Source organism: Jaculus jaculus, chromosome 16, assembly GCF_020740685.1.
Source record: "Jaculus jaculus isolate mJacJac1 chromosome 16, mJacJac1.mat.Y.cur, whole genome shotgun sequence".
NCBI lineage: Eukaryota > Metazoa > Chordata > Mammalia > Rodentia > Dipodidae > Jaculus > Jaculus jaculus.
Genome location: NC_059117.1, coordinates 43,487,775 through 43,514,635, shown reverse-complemented (window position 1 = coordinate 43,514,635; position 26,861 = coordinate 43,487,775). Strand labels below are relative to the sequence as shown.

General features: G+C 43.2%; 1 protein-coding gene across 1 annotated transcript in view; it reads right to left on the bottom strand.

The window, feature by feature from the left end:
• Positions 1 to 15,371: 15,371 nt before the first annotated feature.
• The window catches only part of Gars1 (glycyl-tRNA synthetase 1), a 61,440-nt gene continuing 49,950 nt past the window's right edge, over positions 15,372 to 26,861 (bottom strand). Inside the window, exons 12-17 of the mRNA XM_004652763.3 lie at positions 26,126 to 26,271; positions 21,977 to 22,062; positions 20,064 to 20,173; positions 17,555 to 17,648; positions 16,800 to 16,990; positions 15,372 to 15,686 (exon numbers count right to left, since the gene is read on the bottom strand). Coding sequence (XP_004652820.2) covers positions 15,561 to 15,686; positions 16,800 to 16,990; positions 17,555 to 17,648; positions 20,064 to 20,173; positions 21,977 to 22,062; positions 26,126 to 26,271 — 753 coding nt within the window. The 3' untranslated portion in view covers positions 15,372 to 15,560. The remainder of the gene's footprint in view (positions 15,687 to 16,799; positions 16,991 to 17,554; positions 17,649 to 20,063; positions 20,174 to 21,976; positions 22,063 to 26,125; positions 26,272 to 26,861) is intronic.

The window sequence follows — 26,861 nt, the reverse complement described above, 5'->3', positions numbered from 1 at the left end:
TACTCACTGAGCCAGCGGCTTAGGCTCCTGCCACTCTCCCTTCCGGCCATGATGCACTATAACCTGGAACTCTAATTTGAAATAATCCTTCTTCCCTTAAACCGATTTTTGTCAGTTTATTTTATCCCAACAATGAGAAGTTGGCTAATATACCCGTACAGTAACTCCAGAGAGTTCCCTATGGAAACTGTACCTCATTTCTAAGACACTCTAGCCCCTGTTGTTTCCAAATTCATCTCATCCATCCACTTAAAATGGCCTCTGTGTGACTCCAGAACCCGATGCAGACTAGCACATCAGAGTCTTTACACCGGAATGAATGAGGTATTGGAACCGGTGAAATTCTTACAAAGTACAGGAGATAGATATTTGCTAGGCAGCTTAGGATGACAGGACCCCCAAAGTAGATAGCTTTCACTTGTCTAAATGTGGGAACTGTGGTTGGGCCTTGTTGTAGAGTGCTTCACATTGCCAGAATTGATATCCAAGCCAGACAGTTTATAGGAGGAAGAGGTTTATTTTAAGCTTACAGATCCAGAAGAAATTCCATCAATGACAGAAGAAGCTGTTTCCATACATCCAAGCAGAGAGAAACAACCAAACAGCCAGCAGACACCAAAAGCAGCAGCACAGACCTGCAAGAAGCAGGACCCCAGAGCCCAGACCTCTCTGCATATCTTTGGGCTGGAATCAGATCTGCCCCCAAATACCTGAGGTATGGACTCCAGAATCCAATGACGTGCCCCAGTGACACCTCCTCCAGCCAGATGGCTGGAGATCCAATTTACAAGCTTTAATCAAAACACCTCAGCCTATGAGGGACATTCAAACTATCTATAAGGGAAAACCTATATCATTACACTTTATCACACATCAGAAAGGTCTGGGCTGCTCTTCTCTCTGCCCTCCCCCCCCCCCCAGGAAGTCCTTCCACTCCCTTCTGAGAAGGCCTTTCCTAGAGAATTAAAATTTCTGAGAAGATTGCCCTTTCCCAGAAATCCTGTCCCTAGATACCTGGCATCAGGACTAGACTGGCTAAGCCAGCCACCCACCTATGAGGTTCATAAACTTCCCAACATCACTCTGATGGGGTTTCTCAAACTTCCTCTTGCCTCCCTGGGTAAGGCCTCTTCCTTGATACCTTCTCTTATGTTCTGGGCTTAAACTTCACTTTTCTTCTTCCTCCTAAAGCTTTAATCTATAATAAAATCTTTCTGAGCCGTATCTTCTGGTGTGTGGATTTCAGTCTTTGAATTCATAAGAATCTGGAGACACCCCAAAGTTATTGGTGTGTTGATATATATTGGTGCATTGGTAGAGAACCCCAAAATTAAGAGGAGATGGACCTGGTGGGAGGCCTCTGACCTGCAGCTATATCTAAATGTTATTTGGGGTCTTGTCTGTGGAAATGTGACAGATCCTTTTTCTTCCAGAAACTAGTTCAGATAACTAATTCTACAGAAATCTTTGAAGAAAACATGCATGCAAATTGAAAAATCCATGGTCTCCAGAGAAAATTAAAGTACACCCTCTAACTAATGAGAATTCTCTTAAGTTAGTGTTGCTCAGGCCTGACCATGTGAGAAGCACTGAAGAATTTTAGTGGCTGGTCTAATAATTGTAAGGTTTGGGTTTGGGAACAGAGGAGGCAGAGGTAAACTGTTTCTTGGGCTCCCAAGATTTAGGAAAGGGTGGTATTTATAAACTTCCTCACCCAAGCTTGGGAGCAGTAAGGCTTAGTCAATGTATAGCAGTGGGGATTCCAAAGTCACTGATCTGCCATAGCTATGGAGAGTGGGAAAGAGAGGCAGCTTGCCTAAAACTTAACAATAGTGGCAGGTCTGAGGCCCACCCAGAACTGAACACCTTTCAGGGGCTATGTCCTACATGTAAGCACACTATGAAAGTGGTTCTCAAGGCCCGGTACCAGCTACCTATTGCACAACCAAAAGGCAGGAGAGTAGTGTGAGAATGAAGTCTAGAAGGTCGTACACAAAGATTGCAAAATTAGCCTAGGTGAAAAAGCTGTTGACCAAGAGAAAAGCTGAAAAGCACCCAGTGGGGCCTGACTAGAACTGACCAGAGACATTAGCACAGGTAGAAGCGCTCCAGAATGTGAGGGTGACTTGCGACTCATTATAAACAACACGTAAAAGACAGCATGCATGAGAAAGCCCATGTTATGCAAATGACAGCCCAAGACCCCAGAACACTGCTATATAAAAGCTCTCCTTGCTTGTGACTTTTGAAACTTTCTCCCTACTCTGGCCCATTTCCTCCCTTTAATGCAGCATTTTCTTGCGTTGTTGTTGTTTATTTCATTTTATTTTTATTAACAATTTCCATAATTATTGACAATAAAAAAACATGATATTTCCCTCCCCTTCCCACTCTCCCCTTCACAAATCCATTCTCCATCATATTCCTTCCCCCTCTCAATTAGTCTCTCTTTTATTTTGATGTCATCATCTTTTCCTCCTGTTAAAAGGATCTTCTGTAGATACTACCAGGCATTACAAGGTCATGGACATCCAGGCCATTTTTGTCTGGAAGATTGCATTGTAAGCAGTCCTACCCTTCCTTTGGCTCTTGTATTCTTTCTACCACCTATTCCATAATGGACCCTGAGCCTTGGAAAGTGTGATAAAGATGTTTCAGTGTCACATCTTCTGAGCATTATGGTGCCCTTTTAAAAAAGATTTTATTTATTTATTTATCAGAGATGGGGGGAGGAGAGACAGAGAGAGAGAGTGTGTGTGAAAATGGGCATGCCAGGACCTCTAGCCACTGCAAATGAACTCCAGATGCATGTGCCACCATGTGCATCTGGCTTATGTGGGACCTGGAGAATTGAACTTAGGTACTTAGGCTTCGCAGGCATGCACCTTAACTGTTAAGCCATTTCTCCAGCCCTATGGTGACTTTTGAGTCATCCCAGAGGTCACTGCCATCTGAAAAGAGAAGTTTCTCTAACCAAAAGTGACAGCAGCACTAATATGTGGGTATGAACATTAAGAGAAGTGCTTACCAGCCAGTTTGGAGAGCATAATATACAATGTATCATTTTCTAATAAACTTTGTATCTGCTACTATCCACAAATCCCAGTCCAAGTGCTTGTTCAGGAACCTGTTAGTCCTCTGCCCCCACAAGCTCCTATATCAACGTCACCAGCTAGCATCCCTTACTAAGCCAGGTAGAGCCCACCTCAGGGGCCAGACTCATAGTCACTGAGTTCACTTCCCCAACCTACCTGTGAAGGGCTTGGCTTGGGTTTTATGGAGGGAGAGATGTGATTCAAGACAGTCCCAGAAGCCCAGACCCTCCCTTTTAAGTGAGAGGCTTACTAACACCTGACTGCAGGGGAGTTGAAGTGGGAGCTTCAACCAGCCCGGGAGAGCAGTGGTGTACCTTCAAAGTTTTAGGGAAGGGGGGCCTTCCATGACAGGGAAGAGGGCTTAATTAACTATAACTTAAAGGCTGGAGAGGTGGCTTAGCTGTTAAAGTGCTTGCCTGTGAAGCCTAAGGACCCATTTTCACCTCTCCAGATCCCATGTAAGCCAGATGCACAAAGGTGAGGCAAGTGCAAGGTCACACATGCCCACTAGGTGGTGCAAGTGTCTGGAGTTCCATTTCAGTGGCTGAGGCCCTGGCATGCCAATTCTCTATTTTTCTCTCTCTCATTCTCCCTAAAAATAAAAAAATAAAATTTTTAAAATGTGACTTAAGCTACCTGAGTTAAGTGAAGTGTTGGTGACTTGGGTCACTCTTGGGGTGGGGAAGTAAGGCTTGGTTATTGCGTGACCCATAGTACATGGTGGTCACTTGTAGTTGCTGGCCATTTAGGGACTACCAACCCATGTTAGTGGCTATGAGTGGGATGGAAACTCCACTTCCAGCTACACCCACCTTAATCTCTGTCTCTTTCTCAGTAGCCAGGGAGTTTCCACTTCAGAGACTTCCGCACGTGTGAAGTTCCAGGGTTTGTGGCACTGATTCTACAGTGAATTCTAGGAAGAACCAACTGGTTAGAATATTGAAGGAATACCATATATTTAGTGTTCCTAGCTTTTATTATTTTAGATGGAATATAATCATGTATCTATAGGAAATGTAAATGTACCAAGGACTTTCAGTGAAGTGACAGATGTTGCACTTCCCTCCTCTGAAACTGCAGTGGGGAGATTCCTCTGATGGTGGCTGACAAGAAGTCCGTGATTGAGCCTGACCCCTTTGCACAGTGTTTAACTACCTTATCAGGAGACAGCTGCCTGCACTTAATCTTATTTGACAGAACCCTACACTCATGGGGGTAAATCTCTCCCCTCTCCAAGCACGGGAGAATTCAGACAGAGGATTGTAAAATGTATCTAGGTCCAGCACAGTCTGAGTTCAGGGCCTCTGCTAGGTTTTTGGTGTTAGCCAGCAGAGGTCCAAGTGTGAACAAAGGCTCTCTGCCTCTCTCTGAGGTGGATTTTTGCCTAATTATTCTCATGGACTCATTAATTCCTATAACAAAACAAAGCTGGAGACTATTAAAAAGTAGAAAGAAAAGCTGAAGAGATGGCTTATCACATGAGCATGAGGGCCTGAGACCACAGGGGTGTGAGTCAGAATCCATGCATGTCTGTAGCACCAGTCCTTTGGGGAGTGGAGACTGGAGAATGGCAGGGGTTTGCAAACCGCCAGTTCTGGAACTAGTAAGAGAATCTGTGGCAAGGAAAAGGCAGGCAGGTGAGTGGTGTAGAGGAGTATCTGATGTTCTCCACCCACAGGCAAGCCCACAAGGCGCACGCGCGTGCACACACACACACACACACACACACACACACACACACACACCAGACATACTATGCACATGCAAAAAATTAAAAAGTAGAAAGAAAAGGTGCTCCAGGAAAAGAGAGAGAGAGAGAGAGAGAGAGAGAGAGAGAGGGAAATGCATGCACACTTTACAGGTGTAGGCTTCTCCAGAGATCTGTTCATCAGGGAAAGAAAGACACACCCAAGTGGATGGGGCCCCTCAAAGAAGGGTCACACTTAATTTAATAGATAGATAGATAGATAGATAGATAGATAGATAGATAGATAGATAGATAGACAGATAGATTTTGTAGCTCTCCTTACATCTCTAAAGCTTTCTAGGACACCACCTCTCCCTTTTCTCTAACATTGTTTAAAGATAGATAAAAGTTAAAGAATTTGGCTGGAGAGATGGATCAGTGGTTGAGATGCTTGCCTACAAAGCCTAAGGACACTGGTTCAAATCCCCAGTACCCACGTAAACCAGATGCACAAGGTGGTGCATGTGTCTGGAATTCATCAGCAGTGGCTAGTGGCCCTGGTATGTCCATTCTCTCTGTCTGTCTCTCTTCCCCTTATCTCTCTCTGCTTGCAAGTAAATAATTTTTTTAAAGTTACAGAATTTTTCTCAGTAATTAAAATTGTAAAGTGGATTTATGAGAAGTATTATTTATACCTAGGAGAGGGAAGAGCTAATGACTTAAAAAGTAATGTCATCGTGGGCCTTAGGAGTATAATGCCTGCTCTTGTCTGGCTAAATGCATATATTATGCCCACCAAACTGCCCTGTAAGTGCTTTACTTAACATTCATACCCATATATTAATGCCACTCTCACTTTTGGTTAGAGAAGCTTCTCTTTGCAGATGGCGGTGACCACTGCGATGACCCAAAAGGCACCATAGTGCTGAGAGATGTGACAGAGAAGTGTTCAGCACTGAAAACTCTCATCAAATCTTCCAAGGCTCAGGGTCCATTGTGGAAGAGGTGGAAGAAAGGATATAAGAGCTGAAGGAAGGGTAGGACTGTTTACAATGAAATCGCCCAGACAGAAATTGGCCTCAATATCCATGACCTCACAGTGCTTAATATTATCTTCATAAGACCCTCATAATAGGAGGGAAAGATGATAACATCAAATGGAGAGAGGGAGAGGATATGATGGAGGGTGGATTTGTGAAGGGGAAAGTGGGGGAGGGGAGGGAATGATCATGGTTTATTGCCTGTAAGTATGGAAGCTGTCAATAAAAAATGCTGAGGCTGAAAAGATGGCTTAGCTGTTAGGGCACTTGCCTGCAAAGGCTCAGGACTCAGGTTTGATTTGCCAGATAAGCCAGATGCACAAGGTGGTGCATGCATCTGGAGTTTGCTTGGAGTGGCGATAGGCCCTGGCATACTATTCTCTCTGTGTCTTTCTCTCACTCAAATAAATAAATAAAATATTCTTTTAAAGTTATGTCATTTTGTTTCTAAGTAAGCACAATTTACTTGTCTTTGACAAATGTCTTCAGGAAAGCATTTATGTCTCCATGGGTCATCTCGAGCGGGAGTCAGACAACTTTGTTAGATAGTTTAGGGTGACTGGGCCCCACAAGAGGCAGGAATGTCCTCACAATCTCCACTTTGCTAAAGATCACAGAATGATCTGACTTCTTATCTCTTGCCTAAGGTTCCCTAGACCTCTTTCCACACTTCAGCCCCTGAGAGGGAGGCCTCCTTTCCTAGAATTCAGATCTCATCCTGGCATTGTGGTTGATCAAGCTTAGACCCCATAACTTGGTGTCATGGCTGGCCTCTACCTGAGTTCACCTCTATCAGAACAAAAAAGCTGTTTCACCTGAGTGGGAAGGCAGGGCCCCCCTTGATAAGGTTATAAATACATTTTCCAGGGGCGGGCAGCTCTCTTGGTTGCCTGACCATCACTCCTGTGAAGGGTTAATAAGTCAGAGTGACAGAGCAAGCTGACCTCAGTGGAGGTTCAGAACAATAGATCTCCCAGAAAGTCTCTGGACTGCAAAATACCTCAAATGTTTTCTCCAGAACATCTGCTGTGCAGAAACCCTTGCCCAGAGGCCATGTAAAGATGGACTCAATGGGTGGAATGGCCTGGTTACTCCTTCTTTTCCTCACCTTTTCCCCATTTGTTCTTCTTCTCCCTTTTCCCCATTTCAGACCCCATAAAAGACCAGCTCTGCTGTGTCTGAGCACGCAGTCTCTAACCCCGCAGAAAGACTGTCTGTTTTTTGTTGTTTTTTGCTCTAAATAAAGGATAACCTACTGCGGTTCAGGTCTGTTTCTCTTTCTTTCATTTTCATATTGCCTTGGTTGGCCCTGGTCCTAGTCCAGGTCCAACAAAGTGGTGCCAAAATCTGGGAGGGTTTGAGGGTTCTTGGGCCGCAACCCTCTCTTCTGGTTGACTTTTCCTCTGCCTCTCAGCCCATTGGACTACATGAGACTGGCGACTTGCTGGTGGAGACTGAAGCGTTCTGGCCAGGGTAACTCTGGTGAATATCTGAAATCCCCTGCTGAGCTCAATCAGGTCTCTGACAACCTTTTCAGGACCATGCTTCCTCTATCTCTCTCATGCCCACCCTTGCCGTTTTCACACTGGGCCCCATCCAGAGCTCAAGAATCCTCCATGCTTACTAAAGGCTTCAACAGCTGCCAGTCGTGACCTGACACCTCCTGCTTTTGCAGCCTTTGTCTACATAAATGGTGCAATCTCTGAGCTGGAGTTTGATTGATGACTCAGGTAAACTTGGCTCCAGTCTTTTAACTTCTTTATCCCTAGTTCCCTATCCCCTCTGACCCACAACATAGAAGCTCCTTGCCATTTGGCCCTCGAACACTTCACTAGATGCCATCCAGACGAGGCCCAGATGCAGTCTAGTGGCATCCTAGACATAAAACCATTAGGCTTAACAGACCTCAAAGCCAAACTTTTAATTTGGCTTTCTATTCAGGTCACAATAAAAACTGGACAATAATAATATTTAGCCTAAATTTAAAACCTTCAACTTATAAGTCCTCACTGACCTGGACAATTTTATCCGGCAACATGGCAAATGATCTGAAGTTCCATAAGTTGAAACTTTCTTCCACTGCTGCACGTGCATCTCCCTCCGTCAAGACTGCTCCGCTAGTCAAGCCCTCCGCTCCGCCCTCCCTGCCCCCGCCTACCAGCGGTTCTTGGTTTCAGCAACTGTTTGACTGGAACCCCTGGCGACCCACCCTGATTATGGGCCTAGCAAGTCCTATAGTCCTTTTACTCTTAGGGCTATTGATTGGACCTTGTCTAATCAATTGGCTACTAAAGTTTATCAAGCAGTGGTCAAACTAAAACCTAAGAACCCACTACTCCCCCTTGCCAACAGCATGCCAAGAATCAGGCCTTGAACATCTTTTATTAATTTCCTGAGCCTCACCACTCCTTCAGGACCAACCAAAGGACAAAGCCCTACCGAAAAGAGATAATACCAGGTGGCCCCATAACTCCAAGTCAATCAAGACTTTATCCTGGACCCTGGAGACAGACCCCAAGCTCCTGTCGTCATCCCTAAAGCCAGTAGGAAGTAGCCCCAAGATCTAAACCTATGACTCTCATCCTTTACTTGACTTCAGGGTCTGGAATGAAATAGGTTAAGAAGTCACAGAGTTACCGAGAAAGCTGACCTCAATGCAGGTTCTGAACAATAGATCTCCCAGAAAGTTTCTGGGCTGCAAAATACCTCAAATGTTTTTTCCAATAAGAACAGCTGCTGTACAGAGACCCTTGCCCCTAGGCCATAAAGAAAAGAACGGGACTCAAGGGGCGGAACAGTCTGGTTTCCCCTTCTTTCTACCCCCTTTCTGTTTGTTCTTTGTCTCCTTTTTTCCTACATACGACCCCATAATAACCCAGATCAGCAGTGTCTGAACTTGCAATCTCTAATCCCTGGAGAGACTGTCTGCCCTTTATTGTTCTGTGCTCTGAATAAAGGACAATCTAGCGCTATCGAGGTCTATGTCTCTTTCATTCACACGTACCTCAGTTGGTCCCAGTCCCATTGTAGGTCCAACATCTTGAAGCTCTTGTTCTGGCAAGATTCTCCTCGTCTTGGACTGGCTGGGATGAGAGAAGGGGAGAAACCCCTTGACCTCTCCTCCCACAGGGGCTCTTGTAGCAGACGGCTTCACTTGCTGGGGTGAACCTCCAGACCAGACACAGTATGGGAAGAAGGTAATTTATTTGAAGCTTACAGATCCAGGGGGAAGAAGAAGCTGGCCCGCCTTTACAGCTCTGCACAGAGAGAAAAGCCACCAGCAACAGCACTAGGAGCCACTCTGGGAACACCAGGCAGAGCCCCAAGCACTTCGCCTGTCTTTGGGCTGGAATTCCCCAACACATCTTAGGGCTGGGCCCCAGGTTCTGCTCACAGTGGCGCTGGTCCAGCCAGGCGGCTGCTCATCTACAGCTCTGCTAGAGCCGAGTCACTGGGGACAGCCATTCAAACCGCTGCAGCCCACCGCCGCCTGCCCTCGCCTCTGCACGTGCTTAACGCCATGCCGCGCCCCCATGAGCTTCAGACCACATGGCTGTATCAATTTCCCTTCCCTTGGTTTTGCACCTACCTAAATAAACATAATAATTTAATAACCATCCTTCTGCTTGATTTGCCCAATTCCTTGATTAAATACAAACAGAAACTCAGGAGGTTCAAGGACTTTCCTGAATTCCCCACATCAGTCTGACTTTATCATCATCAATGGATCTGAATTTTCCTGCCTTTCTGAACAAAAAGGGTCAAAGATGACAGGTCATCTTCCTCACTCATGCTTCTCTTTCCATGTCAGCGTACTTTTCTCCATCTTTTTATCCTGCCTCACCTGGAGAGCCTGTTTTTAGTAAGCTCGTGCGGGACATGAGGATGTCTAGTCCAGCCCTGAACTGCCTTCATGGACCAGAACTTCTGTCTCTAGAAGGCCTCGTGAGTCTAACAGTGGTTCTGCCTGGAACCTCTCTTCCTAAACTACATGTTTCAGAGGTTCTTAAATTTACTTTCATTTTTATGAGAATTTTAAAATACCTTGCCAGTTACATTGTTTTCATGCCAATTTAAAGATGGTTATACAGTTCAGAACATGACCTGAAGTTTCCCACACACACATTCCTGATGTGTGGGGGAAGGCTAGAAATGGCTGTATTAAGTCTGAGAGCCTGCCTGAGGACCTGATGGAGGCCTTTTGCTGGGTGTGGAATTAGGTTTTCGTTGGGTTTAAGCTGCAGAGCTGGGCAAGTAAACCCTTTTTACATCAAAACCTAGGGAGTGGTTATGAAGGTGATCGTGGGAGGAGTGGTTCTGGGAGCAACAGTGAAGGCTCGGTATGAGAGTGCTAATGGCAAGGAGAGGTAGAACACACAGGGGCCGTTCCCAGAAAAGGAAAACCACTGAGTTTAGGGAAAGGATGGGATCACTGTAGGTGCTGGGTGTAAAGCCGACCACAGCGGCAAGGCGTTCAGACAGGGCTTTCCCCATAAGGCATGTGGTGACGTGGAGATGTGGCTCAAGGTGGGGCTGAGACAGGGCTGGATTCTGGCCCCGTTGTACCCAAGAAGATGATGCCATGCCTGTGGGGAGGGGGAGGAGCACATGGGTAGGTAAGATTACTTTAGAATTCCTTCCTTCCCTCAAAATGGAATTGTGTGTGTGTGTGTGTGTGTGTGTGTGTGTGTATGTGTGTGTGCGTTTTAAATTTAAAGCTTGTTAGTGAGGTTTATCTTTTCCTTTCCCACAATTTCATTCTACTTAATTTCACTGTCAATTAACTTGCACTCAGAAGCAGAACAGTGAGTTTTGATGGGCCAAAACCTGTTTTAATTAGGCTAAATTGTTTTAGTTAGTATAACTGCTTTTGAGCTAATTGTTGGTGATTGAGTTTTAAGACCTAACAGCAGATGCTGGCTGAGGGCGCTCTACCCAGGCTCCCTTCCATGAGAAGAGCAGAGGCTGGCCTCCCCAGAGTTGGCCTCCTCTTCCGGGATGGAGGCATAAGGGTTGGGAGGCTGACCGCACACCAGCCCTTGGCTCTCCTGCCATTGCACCCTAACCCCACAAGGATGTGGCTCTAAAAGTTTCCTGGAAACTGCCTTTTCTGCTCACTGGATGCAAGAGTCTTACAAATTGTGGCCTTAAAGTCCTTGTCAGAAGGGCAAAAGGTTCAGCTTTGCCCATGGCAAAAACAGTAATGGCTCTCCTAAAACACTGATGTTCAGAACCCACCCTAGAGAAACGCTTTTCACTGGCAGGAGCTGGGACCCAAACAGGAGTCACTGAGTGCTTCTCACACGCAATCAGTGTTGAAGACCACAGCCCTGGTGCCAGTCCCTGAGGCAACATGAGTCCTTCAATTTTCTGTCTGAGAGAGGACCACGTGGACAACTGGGGTAGGAGTTTGAAGGCAGGAGGGCAGGCAGTTCCTCCCAGTCAAACCCTGGTCAACCTCTCAAATGAGATCCCAATTTCCAAGGAAGACATTACTTCCATACACATGGTCTTAACATGATTACCGCTGAGGCAGCCTGACTCATTGATGACTTATTGAATAGGCAACAGAATATGAATTTTGAGTTACAGTAAAATTATTCACTCTCACCGAATTTAAATTTCATTTTGATATTGGCCAAGTGCCCAAAACACCTGCTATGAACATAGACAATGATGTTGGACGAGCCAGACCCCAGTCCTTATCCAGCCCACCATGTAAGTTTTCCTCCTTATAGTCTACACCCTAGTTCTCCTCGTCCTTGCCCAGCGTGATAGGTAAGTATTCCCTTGTTAAGGCAGGTTCATATCCAAAGATAACTGGGATTTATCTCCAGGGCATCAGTACTAAGACTATCAGCACTAAGACCATGAGATTATTCTGGCCCATGAAGCAGTATAAGGTCTAAGGAATGACTCAGTTTCAAGTGACTTACTGAACAAAATAATGAAGGTCTCAAAAAACTCAGGCTGCCTGAGTTGTCAAGTAAATGTCATGAAATTAGATCATTTAAAGATTTATTTTTTTTATTTTTTTGGCAACTTCTTCTGTAGCCCAGGCTGGCTTCAAACTCAAGACAATCTTCTCAACTCAGTCTTCAGAATGCTGGCATTAAAAGTGTTAGCCATTAAGCTGGGCTCTGTTTCTATATTTGTGACTTGGTGAATTCCAGACATCTCTATGTTCAGTAGTTTGCTATTTTGCTTTATAAACAAAGTTAAAATGCCAGACTCCTGCAGAAACCAGACACAGACCCTCTAGACCTAACTCCACCTTACACTTGACCTAATGCCCTAAGTCCAGCCTAAGTTGTAAGATTTCCCGATATTGTGTTCCACTGACAGCAGTTAGAATCTGAGCTACCTCATCACTTTTGCAGGAAGGGGTAAGAACTTCAGGCAATGTTGCTTACTTATATCTAGCTTGTCATTTGACACACAAATGCAAAAATCTTTTTTTTTAAAGGAAGTTTTTTGTTTGTTTGTTTACTTATTAATTTGAAAGCAACAGACAGACAGAGAAAGTGGCTGATAGAGAGAATGGGCACGCCAGGGCTTCCAGCCACTGCAAATGAACTCCAGACGCGTGCGTCCCCTTGTGCATCTGGCTAACGTGGGTCCTGGGGAATTGAGCCTTGAACAGGGGTCCTTAGGCATCACAGGCAAGCGCTTAACTGCTAAGCCATCTCTCCAGCCCACAAAAATCTTTTATTCAAGAGAGGGAGCGTGGACTCCAGCCACTGCATCTGTGCCACCTTGTGTATCTGACTTATGTGGGACCTGAAGAATCGAACCTGGGTCCTCTGGCTTTACAGGCAAGTGCCATAACCACTAAGCCATCTCTCCAGCTTCCCACCCCCAAATTTTTAATTTTACAGAACATCAAGGTAGAAAGATGTGTGCTTTAAAGACATGTGGCATGAGCAGATGGACACGCAAGCACTCATATGTAAGAGGTTCAAGGCCTTTTTGTCAAGAACAAGCTCTTAGCTCACGTGGGCTGGCTGAAACCCAAGCTAGCAGGACACACAGCAGTTTGCTATTGACTGTGGGTGGTGTCATTTGTAACTTGGAGAGGGTGGGTGCTCCCCTGGGAGAAATGGACTCCACCGCCAAGAAGCAAGGGAGAGCTTACAGAGACACCAGCTCATAACAAGTGTCTACCAGCAGAAGATGCAGAACTGTGGTTCAAATGCCTTCATCCTGCAAGGGAAGCACATCCCATGATATTTTAAATGTATCTTCCCATTCACGAGCTCATCAGTCTGTGGAGTGTTTCCATCTCACTTCCTGGAAAGGGGGAGTGGAAAGGAGGAGCTCCTCCCCTGTGGGAAAATGTAGACTGCCTGCTGGGCTGTGAGCTGCAGTATAAAGAATGTGAGGTGAGAGGAGTCCCTCGAAAATGAAAGTAGTTTAACACTTAATGTAGTTTTTAAAATTTTACTTATGTATCTAGAGTGAAAATGAGAGGGACAGTAAGCGAGAGAAAGAGAGAGAGAATGGGCACCCAGTGCAAACTCCAGATGCATCTGGCTTTATGTGGACATGGGGAATCCAACATCACTTTGCCAGCAAGCCCCTTTAATCACTGAGTCATCTCTCCAGCCCCTAATATATAGTTCATTCTACTTTAATAACGAATGCTTATAAAAATCTCACTAGACAGAAGACAACCTTTGGTAGAATGTTTCTCAGGCTTGTTTAAAATTTCAAGGCTCTGAGGGCTGAGAGTGTAATTCAGAGCTTGTCTGGCATGTACAAGCACCCCAAATTCCATCCCCAGCTCTGCAAAGAAACACCAGCACTCATCCAAGCCAGTGTTCTATGGTGGGCATCATAGCAATGAGATGCACGTGAGAATCACTGGGGGTCTTTGCACCTAAGAAAACTACAGCTTCAATAATTCTTCACACCCAAGGCCAATGAAAGACTTCTGGAAACCACCTATCCCTTCCCTAGTCCTGTTAAGAGGAACCTGGGAACCAGGTAAGGTCCTTGTTCTACAAATCCCCATATCTATGCACGTTTCCCTTACAGATAAGTAAAGGTCTTCTCAGTGTTCTACACAGAACTGTAACAGCCTTAGAAACCAAGCCAAAAATTACTAAGCTACTGTGGTGGTTTGATTCAGGTGTCCCCCATAAACTTAGGTGTTCTGAATGCTAGGTTCCCGGCTGATGGAGATTTGGGAATTAACGCCTCCTGGAGGGAGTGTATTGTTGGGGGCAGGCTTATGGGCTTTATAGCCAGTTTCCCCATGCCTGTGTTTGGCACACCCTCCTGTTGCTGTGGTCCATCTTATGCTGGCCAGAGGGTGATGTCCCCCTTCTGCTCATGCGATCGTTTTTCCCTGCCATTGTGAAGCTTCCCCTCGAGCCTGTAAGCCAAAATAAATCTTTTTCCCAGAAGCTACTCTTGTTGGGTGATTTCTACCAGCAATGCGAACCGGACTGCAACAGCTACTAAGAAGCACAGGAACTGCGAAGTCACAAGCTGAGGCTGCCCTGCTCTCAAGAACACAGTGCTTCCAGGAATAGCATGAAAGGGAACTGAGCACATCTTAGAACAGGTGCTGTTGACACCCCACTCCTGGAAACTGCAGACAGAGCAGAGTTCAGTCCAAACCTGAACACCAACATGCTGCCTCCCCCACCCGCCCAGCCTTTCTCAGAAGCCATTCCTGCAATCTGGAGACAGGCGAGGGCTCTCTAGGACAATGCTTCACTTTTGCAAAAAACAAAGAAAAAGAAAAGCAAAACAGACTAGGAAATGCTAACAATGCTTAACTTACAGCTGAGGCTGGAATGGAGAATTAACGGTAAATGGACACAAGAATTTTTCAGACTAAAAATGTTCTAAAGTTGGACTGCTGTTCTTTAACTCTGCAAATATACTAAACTGTACACTTACGGTATGGAATAATTTATACCCCAATACAGATTTTTTTTTTTTTTTTTTTTTTGAGGTAGGACCTCACACTAGCCCAGGCTGGAATTCAATATGTAGTCTCAGGGTGGCCTAGAACTCTCAGCAACCCTCCTACCTCTGCCTCCCTGAGTGCTGGGATTAAAGACATGTGTCACCATGCCTCGCTAAGAGATATACTTTATATATATGCAATTTTAAACTTTATTTTTAAAAAATATTTTATTTTTGTTTATTTCAGAGGGAAAGAGAAAGAGAATGAATGGGCGTGCCAGGGCTTCCAGCCACTGCAAACAAACTCCAGATGCATGTGCCACCTTGTACATATGGCTTACATGGGTCCTGGGGAATCAAACCAAGGTTCTTTGGCTTTGTAGGCAAGTGCCTTAACCACTAAGCCATCTCTCCAGCCCTTGTTTTGTTTTTTGAGGCACAGTCTTACTTCAGGCCAACCTTGAACTCATGGTGAGCCTCCCACCTTAGCCTTCTGAAGTGTCAACCACTACACCCAGCTAAGGCTGCTACTGTTTAAAGATGTACTGTGTTTAACATTAAGCCACAGCACATCTAACCAGACGTGACAGAAGCATCTTTACTAAAAACAAACACAGAAACACAAGCAAATGAATTATAAATTTGTTCAGAATTCTTTCAGCTTTAATTTTAGGGGAAAATCGGGAGCCACAGAGGATAAAATACATTCCCTGGGAACAATCACAATGTTTGCTTTTATGTTTTGTTTTATTTTTGGTAAACTGGACATGAGTTATTTATTTTTTTTATTAGCATAGGTGGCCACAAATTGCAAAATTTTCATTCCTCAATTGTCTCTTTTTTGCCAGTCTCTTGCCCTTCAAACAGAGGATATCTGGCCTCCACATCAGCCCAAGTGATGCTGCCATTAGCCAGATCACAAACCACACTGGGCAGTTCAGAGACCTGGAGAAAGAGAAAAGAGAAGTCCAAACATTAGCCAACATACACAGTGCAGAACCAAATCAATGTCTACATAATGACAAAGTCCTTTTATAAACAGGTTCTTAGTTAAGCTCATTCCCCCCTCCCCATCCGCCCCCAAAACTTGTGCTCTTGCTCTTAAAGGCCACAGAGCCTTCTTGCCACAAAGCATTTTCTTATTAGTCTACATCTCTGTGTTACTTCATATGTATTAAATTTAACTCTTACAGTTAGTCATGAAGCATGTGTGAAAAGGAGAGTCAAGTGTTGCCCAGCCAGGTGTGTACAACCATCATATGCATGCCCCTCCCTTCAACCCACAGCTAATGAGTTAGGTTTGGGTGGAGATTTTTTAGATAAAACAAGTTCCCAGGCGATGTTAGTATTACAGCTGGTCTGGGGCTCAAACTATATGAACCATACCCACATGGGAATGTAAGTCCCTAAAATGTCAGAAATCCATGACCTGTGAAGTAGACTATGAACTCCTTTGGAAAAAACAATAGCTGTTTAACTTCTGTTATAACTAAACAGACATGCTAAATATATTCCTGCTTAAAGTTGGAAGTCAATAAATTAGGGAGACACTTGTCAATTTAAAGTGGTCACTTGTTCTCTTCTGTACCATGGTCCCTCTTCTTCTGTACTTGTCCCCTTCTATCACCCACTTTTATTATGTAAAAGGTCTGAAACATTATTCACTGTTTCCAATGGATTAACACAAAATTAGAAACACAATATAACACACACACATATACACAGTGGTAAAAATATTTAAGCCCCCAAAGCTTGCCAGCAAAACTATGGCAACAGCCTCTTGGGTGATATTTCTCTTCCCCAGTAAGCATAAAAGCAAACTGCTTTGAGAATGAGCCCAGAGCAATCCAAATGGCTATAAAATATTAGAGAAGTGATAATGATATTTTTATAATTAAACCAAACAGATTTGGGAATCTGGGCTTTGTCTGATATAAAACCATCACTAAAATTAAAAAGAAAAGAGAGAGGAACATAAATATGTCAAAATACAATTCAAACCAGTAGGAGGTGGTGCACCTTTCTAAGGTGAAAAACGTCAAAGAAAAGGCCAGTCACCTCTGCTCTTATCTGCCGCATGGAGTCCCGGTCCCTCAGAGTTGCTGTGTGGGGAGTCTTATTCACTGTATCAAAGTCAACGGTGATGCCGAAGGCCACACCAATCTCATCAGTCCTGGCGTAGCGCCTTCCAATGGACCCAGAGGAGTCATCTACCTTGTGAGACACTCCATTCCTAGTCAGAGCTTCCGCTATGCAAAACAGAGTGAGAAGTGAGATGCTGCAGTAACTGCCCATGTCATCTGAATGCAGACCTCTAATCTCAGGAAATTTACAAAGGAGCACAAGCCTTCACTCTTTCTACAGTGGTCACAGCTTCAAGGAACAAGTTATGTTCACGGGCCAGGGCAAGAGGCAGCACATCTCTACCTGCCCACCTGAGCCGCTCATGGGCTCTTCCCTTTCCCCACCCTGGAAGTAAGGGGGTTCCCACCCCGCAGATGACTTTCAGTGCTTGGTCTCTGGCTGTAGATCCACTAAGTATGACATTCCACTCAGGTTCCTTGGGTGACACAAGCACCCAGGTCAATAGAAGCAGCAAGGAATCTTTAAATCTGACTCTGGCTTCTGACTCATCCATGTTAAGACATTTGATCAGGATGCTCTCTCTTATAAATAAGAGTAGAAGCAAGCTAAAAATCACTCTCATTCATTCTTATTCAATCTATGCTTTTATTGAAACAGATGACCCATTTCCTGCAATTGAGCCTGCTTGACGGTGTTCCCATGGAGATTACCCAATCAGATTTGCTTACATAATTCCTTGACGAATGGCATGAATTCCTGGTTTTGGCTCAGTGGAAGGACAGAACATTTGAATGGAGCAACCACAGCAGGGAAACTGAAGAACTAGGTTTCAAAAGAAATTAAATGTTAGCTTAGAAATATATGTCAACATCCCAAAGCATCAAAGGTTCGTAACTAAGCATCGCATTACTATCAACATGAGAGAATATGAGATGGGACACAAGGAAGCAGAATCTAGCTCCAGCTCTGATTTGGCCCCAATTGGCGAACCCTCCTGAACCTGATTCTGCACATGAAGAGAGGTGTCTATGTCTGCTCCACTGACCTCACAAGCCTGTTACCGTTTCTTAGACCTACATAAAAGTAAGCCTTACTTTTTTCCATGAAGATCACCAAGTAACAAAAAAAGCATCCTGCAAGTCCTTTAGAGAAGAATCCATGAGCCTCAGTGACAGAGTAACATGGAAAACTTTAATTAACTCAAATAACCACACAGAACAAAAGAAACTGAGCAAAACAACAAAAGATGTGTAGGGAGTAGTTCAGCTTCCTACACTGCTCCTACACTGCGTACCTGGAAATCAAAGACAGCAGCTGTTCTGTGGAAGGCAAGGCAGCTGGTCATTTTGGATTGGAAATGAGAGATGAAGGCAGTTCTTAAATAATATTGGTACAAGAGGTTTGTTTGAAGCCCAGCACATGTCACTTGGAGTGAATCAGTCCTCCTAAAGTAATGAATGACGGGTTCTGATTTCAGTCCCCTCTCAAAGCACAATCAACCCTCCCAGGCAGTAAGCACTATTCTGCTCTCAGGTAATCTTGTGGCTGCCTCCATCCCAGATGTCCAGAACACTTCTCCCCTTCTCCAGCAAGTGATAATTATTTTATGAGAGAAGTAGGGACCTGACTTTTAGAAAAATAATTTTTTTTTCAATTTCACTAGAAATGTTTTTATACCAAATTTATAGGCACATGGATGAAGAAAGTAGGTGTTAATAATTTAGAAACATTTTTTGGCTTCCCACAACCTAATCAAATTCCTCTTCATGATGGGACTCTATGCAATTCATAAAACAGTGTGACTAATTTATTCTTGCTTAGCCTTTATGAAATGTCTATTAAAGCTCTAGTTATATCAATGTCTGATTCAAAGGAACTTAGAGACTTTTCTTTAAAACCTTTCATTAGAAAAATAAGTAGGAACAGCAGGAGGCAAACTTGACATCTGAAAGGAGTTCCTTCACACGCAACCATTATTCCTCAGAAAGGACAAGGCCCTACACTTGCCTCTCTAGTGCCCAGCCCAGTATGTCATAAAAGCAGGGTGTAATTTTGGGGCAGCCATTAGAACAGCAATGGCATTAGCTACACAACACAACAGTGTGTCACACTTCTGACAACACCAGCACCAAGAAGTCACCGGTTCATTTTTCAAGGTTAAATGCCTTGGAAAGAACCACACTTGATACCCAACATTAAGCACACACGCAAACTGGAGCAGTCATGAGGCTTTCTTTTGGTGGATGAGATATACATAGAAACTCCTTTCTAGCTGCTCTTCTGACTGGTTCTCCTGGAATCTCTGCAGAAGCTAAAAGAGTACACTTCTGCAGGCAGGGTAAAGTAAGCAAGATGAAGCCAAGCCGACACAAGCGAGGAGACAGAGTGGAAGGCATGGAGCCGTGATTCAGGATCACCAGAAGCAAAAGGAAACCTGAGGGAGTCAACGAGACTTCTAAATTCTACTTTAGAAATGCCTGAATACCAGGAAACCCTCTAACCTATGCCCAATCTATGATCTGTCAGGCACACACGCTGAAATTGTGGAGCAATTACTAAAAACATCAATTCTTGAGCTGGAGAGATGACTTAGTAGTTAAGGTGCTTGCTTACTAAGCCAAAGGACCCAGATTCACTTCCCCAAACCCACATAAGCCAGATGTACAAGGTGGCACATGCATCTGGAGCTTGTTTGCAGTTGCTGAAGGTCCTTTCATGCCCATTCTCTCTCTCTCTCTGTCTCTCTCTCAAATAAATAAGATAAAATAATTAAAAAACAACAACAACAAAACAAATCAATTCTTGAATCTTAGATCTAAAGAATCAGTTTGCTGGAATAGAACCTAGGTGTCTATACATTTACCCTAAAAATATGCCAGACAACGTTCTGTGAGAGGATTCCATGAATGCTTATGAGCACAGATACAAAGTGGTGATCTGACCACATCCTTTTTGCCCTTCCCAATTTTCTAAAAACAAAAGCATATCCAGAAAGTACCACTTCATGTACTGATGCAGTAAAGTACCAGGCAACTAAATAGCTTTTGGGGTAACCCTCACAAGCTAAAGCTCAAATAAGATAACATAAAGGTGCTGTACTCTGTAAAGCAAGCAAGTGCACACAAGTATATTGCAGTAAACAACAGCTAAATGTCCACTCTAGGGTTATATTAATACATCTTAATAGCTTATTTTCTGAGACTTTAGGAGGATAGCCCCGTCTAAAGAACAGCTCACCGTTCTCTGTTCATCTCCCTCTCGGACATGGAATGTATGTTCAAATATGGTATACATGATCCTGCCCAGGCCAAATGAGGGTTCAATTACACTTGGGACAACTTCTTCTACTGCAAAAGAGGAAGAAATTCTGTAACATTCTCTGAAGTACCAAATGATGCTTTTCAAATCTCCTCTGAACAGTTCTTATCACTAGCAGTATCTTTACTCTTCTGTGACCTCCATACGTTAGACAATCAGAACATTCATAAACTGCTGGTAGGAAACACACTACCTTTGAGGAGAAAGTTGGAGACAAAAGAGTTTTCACCAAATTTCTCTGTCCATATAGCATAAAAATGAAACTTTTGTTCAGGTCTGCCCCTTCCCATTGATAAGCTACAAGTAGTAGCTACACTCCTGACTCTGCCTTGCCTTTCCACAGGGCACAAGAAATCTAGAGCTTTCATTAACATTTTGCTAACATGTAAAACTGACAACATATGCCAGGCCTGGTGGTACAGCTACCGGGGAAGCTGATGCAGGACGGTTGGGAATTCAGGGATGGCCTGGGCCACAGAGTGAATTCAAGGCCAGCCTGGAAAACTTGGTGAGAACTAAGGCCCTTTCAAAATACATTTTTGAGGTTGAGGATGTACCTCAGTGGCAGGGAACTTGTGTAGTGAATGCAACACCCTCGGTTCAATCCTCAGTACAGGGGAAAGTCTACCACAAAGCCGACAAAGGTCACCAAAGCAATTCCTGCACAAGCATCCATGGTCTGGGTTTTTGCCAGGGTGAGAACTCTTTTAGTGCCAAGTGAGTACCTACTGATGCATCTCCAAGGTTCTGGGGTCAGGAGGCTGTAAATACAGAGCCTGCTTAGGGACCAACATTCAATCAAAATATTCTATCTGGATCCTGAAACTTCCCACAGGCCAGACAGAGAAAATGCAGTAATAATATGGAAAGAAAGCTCTTGGTATTATCCAAGTCTGACATTAACTGACAGGCCTTGGACAGTTTACACTTTATGGATAATGAGGTAACTCAGGCCAACAACTCATAGTTCTAGTTCTCCTTTGCTCTGTAGCATAGCACTTGCCTAGCATGAGCAAGGTCCTTGGTCCAGTCCCCAGCAGCCATCTTCACAACCGAGTAATGGTGCATTACAGTTCTGAAGCAGCTAGCTGGGCACCACGGAGCCCTGTGCACTCTTGTTCCTACTCCGGTAGCAGGCAGGCCTGCTCTCGGCAGCAGCTCCCCCTCGGAGCTTCGTTTCTGCCACATGTAAGCACCAGCACCTTTCATGTGTGCTCCAAGTACACTCTGCCCCACTCACAGAACTGGCTCTACAAAAATCATCTAGTTAATATGCATGAAAAGCCATAGAACTAAGTATCTTTAAGTTGTTTTTAAAAACCAAAAATGGGCATGGCAGCTCACATCTTTAATCCCAGCATTCGGGAGGCAGAGGTAGGAGGACTGCCATGAGTTTGAGGTCACTCTGAGACTACATAGTCAATTCCAGGTCAGCATGAGCTAGAGTGAGATTCTACCTCAAAAAACAAACAAACAAACAAACAAAAAAATCAAAAAATCCTCCTAGAGGCCATGGGTTCCCTCTTTTGCTCAAAAGAAATGAAAGAGCTTTTATTTAGACTCACAAAGTTATTAATCAGAGATTTTTTTTTCTAGGTACCCCAAGCCATATGAACTATAAAGGCAGTATTATAAAATTATTTTTAATATCCATACAATAATCCTTAAGAAAATAAAGCTCAAATGTCAAATGTATTTGCCAACTTTATATCTGTAACAATAAGATTCTTCTCTCTAAATTTTGTGTAAAATGATTATGTCATAAAATTTTATTTTTTAAAAAGTTGAAGAATAATAATTCGTTTGTTTCTTTATTGCCTTAATGAACTTACCATGCAATGTTTTCTGGAATCTTTTCACAGCAACCATATCTTTTGTTAGCTGAAATGTTTTCCCTTCAGTTTCAATAGTGAATTCCCTAAAAAAAAGTAAGACAAGACATATTATATATTAGTTTGACCACATATCCTGTGCCTTAAAGAAGTTTGCCAGATGCTATACTTTCATTTTAAGTGTTAATATAATTTGGTCAATTCTCCAGATATAATGGCTCAAATCAAGTCCAAATCATTTCATAAGAAATACAAAATTAAGTAATACCAGTGGCACCAAATAGGGACACAGAAATTTGATTAGTTTTTATTTCACAAGTGATTTAATGTGAAACACTCCGGAGCTCGAAGCCAAAATTAAGCCAAAACAACTTTTTTAAAAACTCAGAGCACGGTGACAGAAATAGGAGGATCATCATGAGTTCAAGGCCACCCTGGGCCAGAGCAAGACCTTACCTTGAAAAACAAAACAAAACCCAACACAAAACTCAGTTTGGGGCTGGGGAGATGGCTCAGCAGTTAAAGGCCCTGACATGCAAAGCCTGTTAGCCCTGGTTCAATTCTCTATACCCACATAAAGCCAGATGCACGAACTTGGATATGTGTCTGGAGTTCATTTGCATTGGCAGGAGTCCCTAGTATGTCCATTAAGTCTCTCTCATTTGCAGTGGCTAGAGGCCTTGGTGTGCCCATTCTCTCTCTCTTTGTCTCTGTGTCTCTTTCTTCCTGTCTCTAATAAGTAAAAATAAAATCTTTAAAGACATTTTAAGAAGTAAAACATAAATCACCTGCTTAGTTTAAACCCTCAGTTTTGAGCCAGGCATGGTAGCGTACACCTTTAATCCCAGCACTTGGAAGGCAGAGGTAGGAGGATTGCAGTAAGTTTGAGGCACCCTGACACTGCACAGTAAATTCCAGGTCAGCTTGGGCTAGAATAAAACCCTACCTCAAAAAACTAAACATCATGGAAAATGTTAATAAAAATTTAAAAAATAAATAAATAAACAAATAAAAAAAAACTAAACACCAAAAAAAAAACCCCTCAGTTTTAAAATAATGTTTTTCGGAAATAATCTTGCAGGTAAAATGACCACTGATCTTTATACTGTCCTAACAAACACAAAAAATGAACCAGTTTATCATCTTACAGTTTAGTTGTTGTCTGACATGTCTCCCTGATGTGCTGCATACGAGTCCTGAGCTCTACACTTCAGCTAATGAGCTACATTGTATTGTTATGAGTACCACCGTGCATTTCTCTGGCCTCACAGAAGCCAGTACTGTGAAAGAGAACCCCTATGTGGCTGTCACGAAACTGTTCAGTGGGTAGTTAGTACAAAATACATTTAACCAGTTCTATCAGTGACAATCTTAAGCTCATCTGAATAGTTCTGGCTGAGCCCAGTTTCTCCAACTCTGCGTGTGAGGTCTGTGTGCGTCCATGAAAGGGTCCCCTGATCCAGTGCAGAGGTATTCTGTGAGTACAGTCCAGGTGTAGCACTGGTAAGCCCCATAAGAGCTGGAATTTGCAGGGAGACAGCCACAGAAAGTTAACAGACCAAAAGGGCAGGTATGAAATATTTTGGAATTTGTAGGCCACATGCGATCTTTTTTATGTTGTCTTTTTTATTTTTTTTTTTTTTTGGTTTTCTTTTGTTTAGTTATTTGAGGCTTTTAGAACCACCATCTGAAAATTTAAAAAGCATTCTTAGAGGGCTATACAAAAAAAAAAGGGAGGGTGTAGCAGGTATTTTAGAGGATTTTAAAGCATATGTACTCTATAAATGACAAGTGGTTGAGCTGGTAGAAATTAGATTCTCTAATTCTTACTGACTTTTTACCTACTTTCTCTACCAGTTCATAAGGGAGATGCAGAAATCCCCAATAATTATGAAATGTTTTCCCCCCTTGGCTTTGTCAAGTTTGCTGTGTACATGTTGAGGGTCACGCATCTGTCAGTGAGGGATCTTCCTAGTTAACTGGCTTCTTCATCATGAGAAATGCCTCTCCTTGACCTTTTAATTTCCTTAGTTCTGAACTTGAACGTCTAATATAGCCACCTTAACTCTTGGGATACTTACCTGAAAAAATTTTGGGGGCTGGGGAGATGGCTCAGTGTTGTTAAAGGAGCTTTCTTGCAAAGCCTGCCAACTGGGTTCAATTCCTCCAGTACCCATGTAAAGCCAGCTGTACAAAGTGGCACATGAATCTAGAGTTCATTTGTAATGGAAGAAGCCCTAGTAGGCCCATGCTCCCTCCCTTCCTGTCTTTCTGTCCCCCTCTGCTTACAAATAAATTTTTTTAAATTTTTTTTGTTTATTTTTATTTATTTGAGGGAGACAGAGAGAGCGAGAGAGAATGGGCACACCAGGGCCTCCAGCCACTGCAAATGAACTCCAAATGATGCATCACTTTGTGCATGTGGATTATGTGGGTGCTGGGGAATCGAGCCTCGAACCAGGATCCCTAGGCATCACAGGCAAGCGCTTAACCACTAAGCCATCTCTCCAACCCACAAATAAATTTTTTAAAAATTAAGAAAATATTTTGATCCTTTTACTCTTAAATCTATTTGTATATCATTGCTATGAATTTCCTATAAAGAACATTTAATCAAGTCTTGAACTATAAGATTTATTTGCAAGGAGAGACAGAGAATGAATGAATGAATATGGGTGTTCCAGGGCCTCCAGTCTTTGCAAATGAACTCCAGATGCTTACGTGGGTACTGGGGAATTGAACCCCAGTCATTGGGCTTTGCAGGCAAGTGCCTTAACTGCTGAGCCATCTCTCCAGACCAAGTCTTGAGCTTTTTAACCTGTCAAACAATGGCTATTAAACCCAGTACTTTTTAGGTAACCAAGTTTACTACATGTTTTTCTCTACTTATATACTTTTTTTTTTTTAGTTTTTTGAGATACAGTCTCACTCTAGCTCAGGCTGACCTGGAATTCACTACGTATTCTCAGGGAGGCCTTGAACTCACAGCAATCCTCCTACCTCTGCCTCCCAAGTGCTGGGAATAAAGGCGTGTGCCACTATGCCTGGCAACTTATATAATTTTTAATATATTACATTTAATGTATTTTTCATAGTGTAAATTCTTGCTCTCTGCATTACTGATGGTATATATTTTGCTTCCATAGTATATTCTGTGCTATTTTATGATTTTTGCTTTCAACAGTTCATTATCTTTTGAAGAGCTTATGAGGTGAGAAAATGCCATTCATACTCACCATGTATTTGTCATTTCTAAAGCCTTAAGTACAGAAGCTCAGCTCTAGCCAGATCTTCATGTAGCTTTAGTTGTATGTGATAATATTTCCTCTTCATTTTTTCAATGATGTATTTATGGGGCAAAGGATGCTCACACTGTTGTCATTAGGCACTATTTATTTATTTGCTTTCCTTTAGAGGGAAAGAGTAGGGGCACACCAAAGCTGATCACACTGCAAACAAACTCCAGACACACGTTCCACTTTGTCCATCTGGCTTTGTGTGGGTGCTGGGGAACTAAACCCACAGACAGCAGGCTTTATTTGCAACTACCTCTAACTGCTAAGCCATTTCCTCACACCAAGGCACTTTTAATATTTATTTGTACATGTATGTGCGCGTGTGCATAGGTGTGTGTAGCTGTGTGAATGTATGTCTGTTCCTTTATGGTCTTCAAAACATGAACACATTCGTAACAATATCAGTCAGTACCTTTGCATATTTAATCCATGTTTATTTCTGGAATTTTCTTTCAACTAAATGTCCTCACCATGAGCCTCCACTTTTTACAGTGAACAGTAAATATGGCAAACACTGCCAGTGTTCCTCATGTGGTAGTGGATTCTTTTACAGATACTGCTCTACTGCTTTTGTATTTATGTTTAAAATTCTAAAATCCTCCAAACACGGAACAGTGACTACAGACAGGTGTGGTTTCTAATCCTTTCTTAGACAATACCTCATACACATCTCCTCTTTCAAGACAGTTACTAGAAAATAAAAATATATTTTTACTTTGGTAGAGCTGGGGATCAAACCCAGGGCCTTGTGCATGAAGAAAAAAGATCTTAAGTTAATCTTACACTAGCTTTCAAAACCAGGCAGCATCCTCATCTGACTGGAGCCGGGAATAATGAGCATCTTTAGTCTTACCCTTTCTCACTCAGCAGGGTCTCCATTTCTGTGACGTAACCCTCATCACAAGTGGCAAGGTACTCCATCACCAGCTTTGCGTCCTTCTTGTACGCTTTGCCAACTGCTCCCTTATTGGGTTCAAACTGAACAACATTGACAGTTTTGTACGAAACAGTCAAGGAATCACAAAACATGTCACTCCTTAGTATTGCAAAAAGACCTTGAAGTCAATCATCAGCTAAAAACCACCAGCAGCCCTGCTAGGATCCCAGATGCTGTTTATTTTCCCACTTCAAATGCAAAATGAAACAAGTGCACACAAAATCATCCTGACAAACCTTACGTAAGAATAAATAACCATGGGCTGGAAAGGTTTAGCAGTTAAGGCACTAGCCAGAAAAACCAAAGGAACTAGGTTCAGTTCCCCAGTACCTACATAAAGCCAGATGCACAAGATGGCGTAACATTTGGAGTTTGTTTGTAATGTCTGCCCAATCTCTCTGTCTGCCTCTCTCTCTCAAATAAGTAAATAAATGAATGAACAAAATAAAACTTTAAAAAAATCAAGAAGAAAATCACATTATCAACAAAGACTTTCTCCGGGTACAGTAAGATAGAAACACTATTATCTAGGGCTGGAGAGAGAGATGGCTTAGCAGTTAAGTCACTTGCCTGTGAAGCCTAAGGACCCATCTTTGACTCTCTAGATCCCATGTAAGCCAGACGCACAGAAGGTGAGGCAAATACAAGGTCA